At 37.7% G+C, this 14940-nt stretch overlaps 1 protein-coding gene across 2 annotated transcripts; it reads left to right on the forward strand.

Moving 5' to 3' along the window:
* The first annotated feature begins 3528 nt into the window (after positions 1-3528).
* On the forward strand, positions 3529-13130 carry LOC101790670 (fatty acyl-CoA hydrolase precursor, medium chain-like). 2 transcript variants are annotated; one of them, XM_005019985.6, is made up of 14 exons: positions 3529-3760; positions 4528-4732; positions 5573-5717; positions 6244-6377; positions 6690-6843; positions 7746-7847; positions 8811-8915; positions 9050-9100; positions 9629-9769; positions 9855-9941; positions 10977-11124; positions 11330-11461; positions 11859-11931; positions 12361-13130. In XM_005019985.6, the coding sequence occupies exons 1-14, from the start codon at positions 3691-3693 to the stop codon at positions 12536-12538; spliced, it is 1725 nt and encodes a 574-aa protein (XP_005020042.2). In that variant the 5' UTR covers positions 3529-3690; the 3' UTR covers positions 12539-13130.
* The last annotated feature ends 1810 nt before the right edge of the window (positions 13131-14940 follow it).

The following is a 14940-nucleotide window of genomic DNA, read 5'->3' on the forward strand; positions in this document are numbered from 1 at the left end:
CCTGACCATACTGCTACCTCCCAGCAGCATTATGCAGCACAGTAGATCCTACAGGGATGTCCACACATTTGCCCACCCTACCCCACGATTTCTTTAACCTGTATTTCTGGAATAATTTAAGATCATTCCCAGCTAGTCTAGTCATGTCTTACAGTAACTGCCTGGACATCCCTTCTTTCTGAATGACTTTATTGGGATAAATAGGGTGGGGTTTCCTATGTTGTTCTGCCCATGTTCTGTTGCCAGTCAGAACTCAGGAGATCAGGTTAGACTGTTAGCATAACTGCTGTTTTGGTAAGTGAGAATTCCTGGTAAGCATCTGTCCATTGTCCTTTGTTTTAGCTAAAGTGTTTTGTGAAGGGAATATAATCTCAAAGTAGTCTTCAAAGATTTTCATTGTATACATAGTTCCCCTGAGGGGCTGTACCTTTCCCTTTAAAAGGAGAAAACCAGGCAGCATTGTATGTCTATATACAGAATATATGCTTGTGTTGTACACTGCATGCAGACGTGCAGTGTAACTGGCTTTTTACATACAGGCACAACACTAAAATGACTTGCACTGGAAAATGTGAAGAGATTTTATTCCTATCTGCTTAGGTGTGAGTGCTCTGAAAATCTGTCCCATCCCAGAAATGTTCTGGTGAGAGATTACCATGTGCTGAAGAGAAAGTGTTACAGCTGTAAAAGCTCTAGCTTCATAGACTGTCACTCTTAAGTTTTACATGCTCCAGGGATAAGTTTAAAAAAAATAAAAATAAACTGACCCTGTTTTAAATGCGTGTTTAAACATTTCTACCCTGCATACTTGAAGCAAAATGTATTTGTGAGCTTTTTTTCTTTTCTTTTTTTTTTTTTTTTTTTTTTTTTTTTTTTTTTTTTTTTTTATGGGCCTATAAATGTGGTATTTGTCTCTATTTTTGTTGTTGTTGTTGTTGTTATTGCAATCAAGACAGGTAGCAATGCATTAATGTATAAAGAGGCAAATGTCATCACAGAGCAGGGTTTTTCTGGCTTGGTCCCTGACTTGTGCATTGCTCACTGATTGAGGGTAAGCTGCAAAATGTTATTTCTTAAAATTAAATGCAAAGCAGTCTTAAAAAATTCCACTTGCCAGGTATGTAGCACTGTCTCCAGATTCCCCAGATTTTGTCTATATCACTAGAATAAGTATTTCCACATTTGCAGAGGTATGTCCTGTTTGTAGATCCATACAAAGGTCTGTAGTCAAGGTAGTAAAGATCTAAAATCCCATTTGTTTATTTTGTCATGTAAATCAGGTCATCACAGTTCACAGATAACCTTTTGCACTGGTAGTAATTTCTGGATGGCTGATACTTTTGGCTTTCAAATTGTACATCTCTGGGACCATGGATGGGCTATGAGCTGAGACATTTTGCTTCTTGAGCAAGAAAAAGTGAGTAGAACAATGAAAGATTGAAGAGTAAAGCTTGGAAAATAGAATAGTAAATGAAGGGTGAAAATAAAGGAAAAGCAAATTGTAAAGGGCAGATTTTTAGAAAACCAGAAAGAGCAGGTGGTAGAAAATAAATTATTTATGGAAATTCATAAGGTTTGTTTTACCAAAAGGAAAGAGCATTGAGCAGAGTGCACTGTTTGGCTTTGTAGCAATGGACTCCTCCTGTAGTTGGTGGGTTGCAAGTAGTCGAGGCATGCATGCTCTTCAGGATGGAAGCCAAGTGTTACAAGCAGGGATTCTTGTAGTTTCACCTTGCACAGAAACAGTTTACCCATGCTAGGAACCAAAGCAGTCCAAGGACATTCTGAGGGAATTTGCAACAGTATTCAACCAGGCAAACAGGAGAGCAGAGTTTACTTCTATGGAGTACTCCTGCCCTTTGCTTCCAGGAAACCTTTGTCACACAAATAAGGTAGGAGGTAGTTTATGCTAAAGTCCATTGCTTGCAGTCCAGGTGCCTGTTTCCATTCATTGCCTTTAACAGTGCATACATGGATCAATACAGCACGGACTTTACATTCATAACAGTACAGACTAATGCCAGCCCAGTTTTCGTGGCATGAACTTTACTCTTGAGAAACAATACAGGGAAAAAAAAAGACTCTCAAAGGACATTTATAAATCCATAAACATTCTACAATGAAGTTACAGACCACATTATTTACTTAGAAGCTCAAATGTGTTATCCCATTTGCCAGTGTATACTTGCACTAACCATACATTCCAAAACAGCTGATAAGCCATCTAGCATTGGCATTAACAGTGTCGCGGCTGCATCACAGAGCTGCTGTAGTACAGAGGGCAAAAGTCTTCTGATAACGGAGTAAATGCTTAAGATAATCAGTATGCATTGAATATACACATCTGAAACAAGCTGCCAATAGTTTGTACCCCGAGCAGTCCAGTTTAAAGTTGCCTGGATTTACCTATACAAGCTGTAAATCACACCTGTACAGACAAACTTAGAGTCTAGAGTAAAGCATCTCTTCAGAGTGCATGAACACAGCCTGAGCACACAGGACCACTACAAGTTTAACATACGTGCTCAACTAATGTAGTGACTGTGGGTCTTAGGACACACATAGCTGAAACAAAGGTGTGGGCACTAAGATAATGTTTAGAAATGCTCTCTCTGACAACTAAGAATTACAATGCCATAGAATTACAAAACAGGCTTTCTGGAACAACAGCTACTGACTCTAGCCTAAATAAATAAATAAATAAATAAAAGAAAAAAGCAAAGCAAGGAAACATAGAACAAATACAACCACCTAGTTACATAGTAGATAATCCCTTTTACTGATAATTTCTTTTATTTCTATTCATCTATCTCTTGCCTTTTTTTCATATCATGCCTGCGTGACAGACATAAGTTCACACGGAAATCTCTAAACTCTCCTGATTTCTTCATAGGGATTAAATGTGGGGTTACTACCCAAATCGTTTAATATTGCTCCCGTGCTACAATAGTTGAGAAAGCCTCTCTTTAGTATTGCAAAACTCTTTTATTTTGAGATAAAAGACAAACATTCCTGAACGCACAGGACTGAGTGGTAGGTGGAGTATCCACCCTGCAGGAAAAGCTGAGATTTTTCTAGTATTGCTTTTGTCAAAAAATATCCTTTTGTGAGATGAAAAATCTACCAATTTTTACTTCAGCAAAGGCACTTTTTTCAGGATTATTTTTTGGATTTTGGTCTTTGTGGATATACTATGTGTTACATATATTGAAATGAAGCAATTACATACTAAAATGAAGTAAATGTAATAAAATAATAGGGTAGTTTTCCTGGTTTCTTCAGTGTGTAGTGGGAGATTAAGTCCTAATTTTTCAAAGATAGTAGTGTTATTGTAGCAGGAAGAATCTCCTGATGTTATGAGGACTATTTACAATGTATTTTAAGGCAAATAGTTGAGTCCTGATACTCCGTGAATAAGATTTATAAGAAGCGGCGAGAAGCTAGTATGAAATTTCTGGAGACATTCTGCATATAGATCTCGCTGTTCCCATATACAGACAAGCTGCTGCACACTCCCCTTGAAGGGAGTGGCTTACAGTCAGGGCAGTTGCTCAGGCTGGCCACTGTTGGTTTGGTTTCACAGCTTGAGAAATGCTTTAACTAATCAGTGTTTGTCTTGCGTAACAGTTATACTTCACAGAGTATTAAAGGCAATACACCGAGGAGGTAAATGTGTGACTTGCATGCAAAATGGCAACTGAAAAGAACACGCTGCTGTCCTTAATTCTCACTGCTGGGATTACAGCACTTGTAGCTACTGGTAAGCCTCAGAAATGTTTTTCACTGTTCCCTTCTGGAAGGAGACTACCTATGGGAATCCCAGCCTTCTTTGAGGACCTGGGTGCCCAACCTTGCTGCAGAGAAATTAAGTCTGAATAGCAAATAGTTCTTCATTTCCTCTTTGTGATCTATTTTCAGGCATTTGTCTTTGTTGTTGTTGTTTTTACAACTAGAAAAACTAAATTCCTCTTGCAAAATTTTGTCTGCTGAGTCAGAGAAGACCAAAATATGCCATGTTTTTAATTAGATACTGAGAATTTTCACAGTGATTAACATAAATCTTACCTAAATGTTTACACCGTTTGTATATGCCAGAGTATTTTCAGGTATATTAGAAGTTTTTTTCTTTTGTCTGTATCTACTAATGAGAGTCCCAAATATATATTGCGCATTCACAGATCCATTTCTTAAAAAGGAAATGCCTTTTCTTAATGAGAGCAGTCTATTGGACTTTTAACAACTTGGATCAAATGGATTACGATCTACACACAATTACTAATGTGTGTGCATAGTGAGCAAATATATATGATATACCTGAAGGAGATTATACATACAAACACAACCAGAATGAAGGCTGAAATGTTGTCATCTATACTGATAGAGGCTGTTGAAACCTTATGTTTGAAAATAAGTTGTTTAGGAAAAAAAAAAAAGGTATATATTTAGGTAGCTAAATTTCGTAGAATTTTTTCACTTACTAACCAACAGACCACTCAATTATCTGAATTTTGTATACACATCCCCCAGGACAAAAAGCAGAACAACCAGAAGTGGTGACCAACTATGGGAGTGTCCGAGGGTACCAAGTCAAAGTAAATGCAGCCGAGAGGAGTGTCAATGTCTTTCTGGGACTTCCTTTTGCTAAGCCTCCTGTTGGACCATTAAGGTTTTCTGAACCCCAGCCACCTGAGCCATGGAAAGGTGTCAGAGATGCTGCTTCCTACCCACCAATGTAAGACAATGAGAAAAACATTTATCTTCTTCATGATTTTATATTATACACAGTTCAAGGACACTGATACGCAAGATGGTCAAAGTCCACAAAGATAAATTTATTGGTGTCATCTCACTACCACCTGCAACTGTTACAATGAATGCATTTCTAAAGATATCTTTATAAGCTGCTCTTTTTGTTAAAAAGTGCTGTCTAAATGGCATCAGCAATGAACTAATATGGATCATCACTTGATCACTTGATCAATAACGTTTTGGGAGCATTTGGCCATAATGTTTATAAACTGTGTAACTTTGGAGCAGAAACAGAATGAAGCTGAGGAAATGCTGGAATAAAATATTGGAAGAAAAGAATGCCCAATGAATCACATGCTTAATAGGACATCTAAGAAACAGACCAGTTCTAGACTATATTATAAATATCTTATTCCACTTGTACTAGCGCCCTTCTTGGAGTGACTCAAGCCTGATATCTATAATTGCAATACAAAAAACTATTGCAGATGTAAAATAATTACTTTACATTTTCATTTAAGTAATTTATAGCCATATCCATTTGCAGGTATATTTCTGTAATATTTTGAAACATGCAAAATTATATCTGCCTGTCACTGTGTACTGCTGCAGACCGTGACTTCTTTTTACAGAGCTTACTAACGCCAAGTCAATGGAAGAAAATATATTAATGGTGAAAAAACATTTTATGTTTTCTGTTTCCAGCAATCTAGAAGTGTACTACAGATTGGTTTCTGATTTGTACTTGGAGTACATAAAAGCTATGCTTTGTACCACTGAGGTTTTAGTTATTTCTGTTGCTTTTTTTTTTTCTTTTATTCAGGTGTCTACAGGACAAAGTATTAGGACAGTATCTTTCAGATGCTATTACTAACAGAAAAGAAAAAGTTCGTCTCCAAATATCTGAAGATTGCTTATATCTGAATGTATACACACCCGTTTCTACAGAAGAACAGGAGAAGCTGCCTGTAAGCAAAATCATTGTAAAACCTTTAGCAAACTTTACTGCTTCTGTGACTTGATGGACCAAATTGAGCCTGAACTTGAAACTTCTAAAAGCTTCCTAAATATTATAACAATTTTACAGCAGATCTACAACCTGTACTATATGGAGACTTACATGTGCAGTTCTCTAATGATGATCCAATTACACACTTTGCACCACTAAATATTTAATTGAGCTTTAGCAGATACCAAAAAAAAAAATCCCATTTTACAAGTAAAATCTTACTGACACTTTACATAAGTAATGTTTGATTTCCTCAAAAAAACAAACAAACAAAAACTGTGAAAAGTCACGGGACACTGGTTTAATTTAAGTATTTAATGAAATCAGTGTATGTTGTAAGGCTGCTACCCTCCATTTCAAAAGACTTCTACTGTCTGTGAAATTTAACCTGAAAGTCTTGGGAGTGAAAGCACAAAATACTGTATTTAGTTTATATAATTGGAGCTCTTACCTGTGCTGAATTGTTTCTGCTTTTTCCTTTACAGGTCTTTGTATGGATCCATGGAGGTGGATTAGTTTCTGGAGCAGCTTCATCATATGATGGTTCAGCACTAGCAGCCTTTGACAATGTGGTAGTTGTAACAATTCAGTACAGATTAGGTATTGCTGGATATTTTAGGTAAGATATTCTATCCTAGTTTTTGTTAAGTGATTTCCAAAATTATATGCACAAATCCTTTGTGCCAAGGCATGGAGAATACTTGCTTATGCAAATAAATTATATGTGTCTTAATTACACATGCAAGTTGGGAACAACTTCCAAGTCCCAAATCTGCTTCAAAATCTGGTCTTGCCTGATACTCTGATCTCAGCCATTTCTTTTTAAGTAATGCAGAGAGGCTCTTTTGCAGTTGATTTCTTATACTTAAAATTGTATTTACTTCTACCTTTTTTCTTACATCGAGCATTTAAACATATTATTTCTTTCTAGCACGGGTGATAAGCATGCTCGTGGTAACTGGGGGTATTTGGATCAAGTAGCAGCTCTCCAGTGGATTCAGGAAAATATCATACATTTTAGAGGAGATCCAGGATCTGTCACCATTTTTGGAGAATCTGCAGGAGGAGTCAGTGTTTCTGCTCTTGTAAGTTCACAAGTCATGAATTTTAGTTAATTAAGGGAAAAAAAAATACAACAAAAACACCTGTCCACGTTCATTCTTAGTGCCTTAATGAAAAATCAGTGAGAGAAAAAAGTAGGGCTTTATAGTAAACCACACATCACCTTGGTCTATAATACAATGTGATAACAACGCAGCTTCTGATTGTTGAAAAGGTACTTTTCATACACAGATCTTGTAGTTTAGACCCAAGATGTTATTCATCATCTCCTAATTTGAGTTCTGGGGTTTTTGGCTTTTGCAAAATTTATCCTTTTGAGAAAAGTTCTCTGAGAGGAAGCCCTGTTGCCCATTTCCTGTATGCTACAACAGTCACTTGTGCAAAGTAACCCAGGTGAGTAGTCATTATATGTGAACTAGACTGGCATTTTATGATACAGTGATGATGCCAATTTTTTACATCAACACTGATTGATTAATTGATTAAGAGATTCTTCTCTTCCAGTCTCTCACAGTTTGCTGCAGATCACACAGAGAGCCTGGGGTTCAGCAATGAATGCACTTAAGCAATAATTTCTGTTTGCTAACCTCCTACGTTCTGACGAATAGTTGTTTATTCCCTTTCTGTAGCACAGCCAGACTATCCTTGACATAGTTATGTGTTCCATATCTGGCTTACAGTATAGTTCCATGAAGACTTGGAAGTGAGGTCCTATGGAAGTTGGCAGGCTTGAACTCCTTATCCCTGATATTACTGCCAAAGACTTTTGCATAGCTGAATTATGGTCAGAGTCTACAGAATAACAATCTTAAGACATTAGTTTTCAAAGAATTTTGAAAGGCATTTCCTGATAATGAAATTCTAAGTCAGTGGTCAGAATGTAATTCCTGAAATGCTTGTAACGCTTGTTCTTGCTTTTTTTCAGGTCTTATCTCCTCTGGCAAAGGGCTTGTTCCATAAGGCCATTTCAGAGAGTGGTACTGCGGTCAGGATTTTGTTCACTGACGAGCCTGAGGAGCAAGCACAGGTGGGTATCTCGTGTTTTTGTTTTTTATGTTTTTATTTTCTGATATTTTTGCATACCTTAAATGGTTTATTCTAAAAAGCAGCACTAGACCTTTTTCTTGCGAAACTGCAATCACAATCACCAGAGATAGTGTTTCTGTGTGCAGATAATGCATACTTAATGAGTCTTTTCTTTCAAAATATGCGAATATCCACAGATGTCTGAGTGAAAGCAGAAGACTGAGGAAGCAGAGAGAGAGAAGGCAGGGAGCAAGCGTGAAACGTAAAGAAACACTGTAACTTGTTATGTCTTTAGAAAAAGTTGAGCTGTAATTTTTGGCTGGAAAACAGCACCAGATTCTGACTACTGTTGTCTTTCCCTCCTATTTGATGCCTGTTGTGCTCAAAGAAACAAGACTTTATTCCATTTGGTTATAATTAAAAAGAAGAGCTCACTTCAACCCAATTTTTCACCTGCAAGAAAAAAATATCCAGAAACCTCTTTTTGCTAGTCTGGGTTGTATTAGAGGCAATATTGTGATGAACTCTGTCTCTCTAATGACAGCTGAGAACTAATGTTACCCAAAAAAACTATACGTCATTGAGAAAGGTGTAGCATGCTCCGTGTTATCATCTACATGTCAGTGTTCTGAATATGGATCACTTGAGCTCCTTTATGCTATTCTGCCTTATCAGCCCAGCATGATATTTACCAAAACAATTACCTTGGTAATTGTATCCACTCTATGAAAATGTTTTGAAGAGTATGTTTGTCTTTCTGCTCAGCCCACAACATGAAGGGTTATGAGAGCTTCCTATTCTCTGCATCTGCAGTTGAAACATATCTGGCTTTGCTCGTCCTTTCCGAGAAATGTAGATTGCCACACACTGGACTCTCAGATTCAGTGACACAGAAGAACCTTCTGCAGGAAGCATATGGATAATTAGTAAATTAAAGCATGATTGTTCTTTTTATTAATTGCAGAGAATTGCTGCTGCAGCTGGCTGTGAAAAATCCAGTTCAGCTGCATTGGTTGAGTGCTTAAGAGAAAAAACTGAGGCAGAGATGGAACAGATAACTCTAAAAATGGTAGGTGAAATTATACTACTTGCATTCAAATGACATTTCAATTTTTTTTCATAACAGAGTATGCTGTATGTGTATTGTAATATTAGGAGAACTTCAGTTTAATGTAACATCTGACTCTTTCTTGACCTTTTCAGGATACGACAACATTGCAGCTATGCTATACCTCATCTGAAAAATGTGAACAGGTTACTTCCCTTTAATTCTACATGGGTTTTGAGCTGCATGTGTTTGCTGTCATGCTCTACCAAGGGAAGGAAAAGAGCATTTTGAAATGTAAAAGTTTTCCTGGAGAATTTGAACGTTAATTGATATCATATATTATGTCCAACTAAAAATTTCTTGTCACTATACTGGCTTCCATATTCATTTGCAGTTTCAACACAGAAGTTAGTTCTTCCCTCACTGCTCTGTACATTCATACTGGGATTGAACTACCTAAGAAGTGTAAATTGGATATCACGTACACTTCATGGATATTCAAAATATAATGCTAATCCTCACAAATTTTCTGTCTGGTGCAGAAAACTTGATGAGAGAAATTAAGAGAGAGCTTAAATACTATTACTTCTTATATTTTCACTTGGCACTTAATTTCTTTTGCTTTGCATCTATAGTAAAAATGCGAAGATGTTTTCTAGAAGAAAAAAAATAGTAATGTACTATTGAAGCTTTCTTTTGTTTGTTTGTTTGTTTGTTTGTTTGTTTTTTTCCAGCCTCCCATGTTCATCAGTGCATCTCTGGATGGCGTATTTTTCCCTAAGAGTCCCAGGCAATTGCTATCTGAAAAAGTGATCAATGCAGTCCCATATATAATAGGAGTAAATAACTGTGAATTTGGATGGATACTTCCTAGAGTAAGAGATACATAATGGTTTTATTCATATATAATTTTGTTAATAAAAGATTTCCTAATAAATACATAGTTTCTTTGTCATGCAGATGATGAAATTTCCTGAATTTACAGAAGGTCTGGAGAAAGATGTTGCACGTCAAGTGTTACAGAGCACATTAGCATTATCATTTAAGGTAAGAAACCATTTCCAGAATAACTAAGTGCTCCTTCTTCACTGGGCTGGTTCTATATTCATACTGCTGGAGGGATATATTTAAAAGTAGACTGTTCTTTTTGACAGCTTCCTAACTTGGGACAATAATTCCCAAACAGACAGCACAGATGGTGTATTCCTGTTGCTGCTACTGATTGATGAACACAGAAAATATTCTAAATTTCCACCCTAAATGCCCCGTCTTTTTTAAAAGTAGTTCTGTGGAAATCCAGGATTAATGCAGTTAGCTAAGCATAGGTCTCTTGTGACATTCAGGATACCCTGGGTTATCTAAGCTATGTATGGTACTGGCAGGTATGACTCAAGACCTGTAGAACATATCGGCTTTTCTGAAGCAGCAGATGGAGACTAGGAAGGATACCCTGAGATGTTTAAAATGGCACTGAGACCTACATTTAGGCACCTGAGGTTTTCCTTCCCTGTAATTTGCAAAGTTCTCACTTTTCTGCTTATTGAGCTCTCCTGAAGCTACCAAACATAGAAGATTGCAGATTATTATGTAAGAATTAAGGACTTGATAAACATAGCCAGTACTTGCAATGGGTCATTCAGAGCCACAGATATGTATCATGAACTTGGAAAGGCAGAGCACACGCTTGTTCTGAAAGGGAGTAAATGATGGCCATCTGCAGCAATAAATGAATTTTATGAAATCCTGCTGGATTTCTTTTCTCTTAAGAGAGTTATTTCCACAAAAGGGAGAACAGACTACCATTATCTATCAGCATCAGTGACTAATATTTATTTAAAGATGTTTGAGGGCATCCTTTGTGATCTTGCAAGCCTCTTTCCCTTAAGAACATCTATACCTGGTAATGGTGTAACTCCCAGTTCTGAACTTGGAGATGCACTCTGGCACGGCTGGGGATTTTCTCTGAAAGAAGGTAATGTTTGGGATTTAGCCATAGACACGCAGGTAGCATGCTCAGTTAATGCTGTTACTCCTTTTAATATTCATTGTCATTATAAAAAGTATCTTTATTATTTATTTCAGGGTGCTCCTTCTGACATTGTTGATCTAGTATACAATGAATACATAGGGGTTGCAGAGAACCGTGCTCAGGTGCGAGATGGCCTTCTTGATTCAATAGCAGATCCTTTGTTTGTTTTTTCAGCTGTTGAAGTGGCTAGACACCACAGAGGTGAGTCTCCAATTCAGCATCAATTAGAAGAAATGTAGAATTACATCCTTGGATGTGTATGTGGACAGTGTGTATCACACTTCATTATCAAAAGAACTGATAGTGTGTTCATTTTATCAAAATAGCTTGTGATAAAAAATTATCATCTTTGATGACAGGCATTTTCAACACTAGCACTCTTCTCTTTAATTTTATTTTCTACTAGATGCTGGCAACCCAGTCTACTTTTATGAATTCCAGCATCGACCAAGCTCAGCTGCAGGTGTTGTACCGGAGTTTGTAAAAGCAGATCATGCAGATGAGATTGCCTTTGTCTTTGGAAAGCCATTCTTAGCTGGTGATGTATCCATGCTTGCTAAATAATTCTTTTTAAAACATCATTGTTATTAATCATACTTACCTGAGGGCTTTCAGAATAGAATATCTTTTAGAAATATCGGAACCAAAATAATAATTTTCTGTCTTCAGTAGTAGTTACTTCTCATGAAATCATTCATCTACTGTTCTGTCCTAGATCTCTGTTCATGTAAAACTCCCACAGCCCAGAGTAACAAGTAAAATCATAGAATGGTTTGAGTTGGAAGAGACCCTTAAAGATCATCTAGACCCTTAAAGATCATCTAGTCCAACCTCCTCACCCCCTGCTACAGAACTGATTACAGTCTATCGGAATAGATTTAACTGATATTTTTTGATTATTTTTTTCATGTTGCTATTTCATCTCTCACTTACAGGGAATGCTACAGAAGAAGAAGCAAAACTTAGCAGAACTGTTATGAAATATTGGACTAACTTTGCTAGAAATGGGTGAGAATCACAATGCTAATTACAGCTCAAGTTTTGTCTGTGCTGCCTGAAACATAATGGCAATACTTGTATGGTAGTTCCTATACATTTGGCAGAATTCAAGATAAGTATTGAAGCAAATAATTTCTATTCTTAATGACTGCAAGAAAAAAAAAACAAAAACAAAAAACTTTTAAATGAGCCTGCAAACCAAACAAAATAAAATTAAATAAAAATCCAAGACCAGTGGAGGTTTAGTCCCAAAGTAATAAGAATTATTAATATTGACTATTCCAATGATGAGCATTTTGATAAAAACATCCAGCTATTCCGGTACTAGAATTACATAATCTGAGCTCCTGTTAGTTTTCTGAAATGATCTCAGCCTGAGAAGTCAGAACACAATTGATTGGCAACTGTACAGTTAACTTCTCATTATATTGTTTTCAGAAATCCCAATGGAGAAGGCTTGGTACATTGGCCTCAATATGATATGGATGAAAGATACCTGGAAATAGACCTGACACAAAAGGCAGCGAAGAAATTGAAAGAACGTAAAATGGAGTTTTGGATGCAGCTTACAGAACAAATAATGAGTGACAGAAGAAGAAAACACACAGATTTATAAGAGTTGCAGAGGATACAGCTTCTTTTTAAAACATGAATTAAAGTCAAATATTAGATTGTCAGAATGCAGAGTTTAATAATCACTTTCTAACTCACTAGTATGTAATTTGTTGTCATGATCACAGTGAATGGAGAGATTCAAGGGAAATGTAGAAGGGTTGTGGGACAAAAATCACTATTTAATAAATCACTATTTAATGAAACAAGCAGGGAAAAAAAAACTGCAATCTTGCAGACTGAGCCAATGCTATCTATCCAGTCAATATCAAAACTGAATAATACTCCTGTGAGAAGGGGGAATGAGAGGGGCAAATTGGCAAATATATTGAAATCCGTAATAAATTATGTATACAGAATATGTCTTAAGTGACAGAATATGTTGTATGTCCACTCTTCTTTCAGAATAGTCTTTAGTTGTCATTCATACAGCCTCTTTCCACTTTCTTTATGTGGAAGCAGCTTGTAAGGAGCAGAGCATCCATCAGAAAACAGCTGTGGATTGTATGGGCTTGGCATCTCACAAAGGAAGACAAAGTCTCTACCTGTTTTCCTGTTTTGTGAATTGTTATTAATAAATGATACTTTTAATTTTTTGGAACTTCCATTTCTTTCACCTAACTTCTATAGACTAATTCAAAAATGTTATTGTGAAAGCCACTAGAAAGTCTAAACAAAGAATTTTTCTGAAAGTGCAAACTGGGAACTGTGAGGGCTCTTTCTTCCCAGGTGCAGTCAGGACAGGGTGGGACTGATGGGTTTGGCCTTGGGATACCTCCCTCTCCAGTCTGCACTGCCTGAGGCCTGCCTAGCTGCATGGCCGGCTGTCTTGTGCACAAAGTGCTGCATGCAATGGAGGAACGGTCTGGGAACACAACAGAGATTTCTCTAATTTTTGTAAATTTGACATTTCTCAGCTGTCCAGGGAGTGAGATGGCAGCCCAAGCTACTCTGTGCAGCAAGGTGGCCTTTGGTTTCAGGATGCCCAAGTCTGAATTTGGTATTTTGCTTAGGAAGCAAAGCTGCACAGCGTGGATGGTCTGCACACAGACACCAACCGCAGAGTTCATGGTACAAATGTACATGTCATATGGTAAAGCAGCAGCTTGCATAATTATAAGGGCTTTCCTAGCCATTTGCATGAGGTCTGTTGGCAGCAGTGCTGCCCATGGCTACACAGCTTCTGTGTGAGAGCAGACTGGTTACCTGGATCCTACTGCCCCAAAGCAAGGGAAGAATAAAGGGCAGGTGAAGCCCTTTAAAACTAAGCATGTGAAAGAGCAGAGCAGAGCTGTCTGGTCTGGCACTGAAGTGGATGAAGATCACTCACTGAAAAGGTTGTGCTGCACAGCAGCGATTTCAGGAAAGGGTTGGTTGGAGTGGTTACAAGGTTTCTTAAGACTAACTTGTAATAACACAAACCATTTCTGTAGAGATTACCTAGTTGTGACAGCAGTGTTTGCTGATACATAAAATATATAAAGGATTAGTTACACCAGCCTAAACCTGGCACTTGAGTACCTTTTCCTTGAATTACTTTTTCATTCAGCTGAAACAAGGCCTTATCTGATTTAAAAAAAAAAATGTTTTCTTTTGCCATGATCATTACAGCATCTTGGTTACCAGGGCAGTAAACTTCACAGCAGTCTTGCACACATGCCTACATCCTTATCTGGACTAACGTAAACCTTCCTGTTTCTTTCCCCACAGATTTAACTCCACATTATAAATAAACCAGTGCTTGGGATATGGAAGCAGTGCCAGAACCAAGAATCAGGTAGAGAATACATAATCAGTGTGTTTTATAAAAATCTGATTTAAAGTAGTCAAGGTATTTAAAAACTTTAAAAACCTGAAGTAAATTATGTTGCTAATGTCTGCTTGTGATTGAGTAAAAAAATTATTATATTGCAAATTCGTTTATGATTGAGTAAAAGTGTCTGTGTAACTTCAAAATGTTGTAATTGCTTGTTATTACCCCAGGTAATTTTAGCTCATGTAATGTCTTTATCTGAAGGAGGATTTCCTTCATAGTGAAACAAATGGCCTGTTTGGATGTGGGTGTAAAGAAGTGCCTGTAATCTAGACAGTACACGGCTGGCTGTTCTTCAACACCACTGGGTATATGCTGCGGTTATGTGCCACTCAAAAAGCCTCAGATGGGCCCTGGTTTTTACTTAAAGGTCTGGATTTTCCAGCTTTCTTTGACGGACCCGATTCTGGGGACTGCACGGAAGGTGTGACTTTGGGCCCTTTACTCCTCCTGCCGAGGGCTCACGGCCCTCTGAGCGGAACTGGGCGCCCCCCGACAGGACCCCGCTGACCGGACCCCACCTCAGCGGCGGGGCCGCGTCGCGAGATGGCGGCCGCAGGCAGCGCGCGCCCCCTCGCGTCCCGTCCCGCCGG

Source organism: Anas platyrhynchos, chromosome 12 (genome assembly GCF_047663525.1).
Source record: "Anas platyrhynchos isolate ZD024472 breed Pekin duck chromosome 12, IASCAAS_PekinDuck_T2T, whole genome shotgun sequence".
In the NCBI taxonomy this organism is placed as follows: Eukaryota; Metazoa; Chordata; class Aves; order Anseriformes; family Anatidae; genus Anas; species Anas platyrhynchos.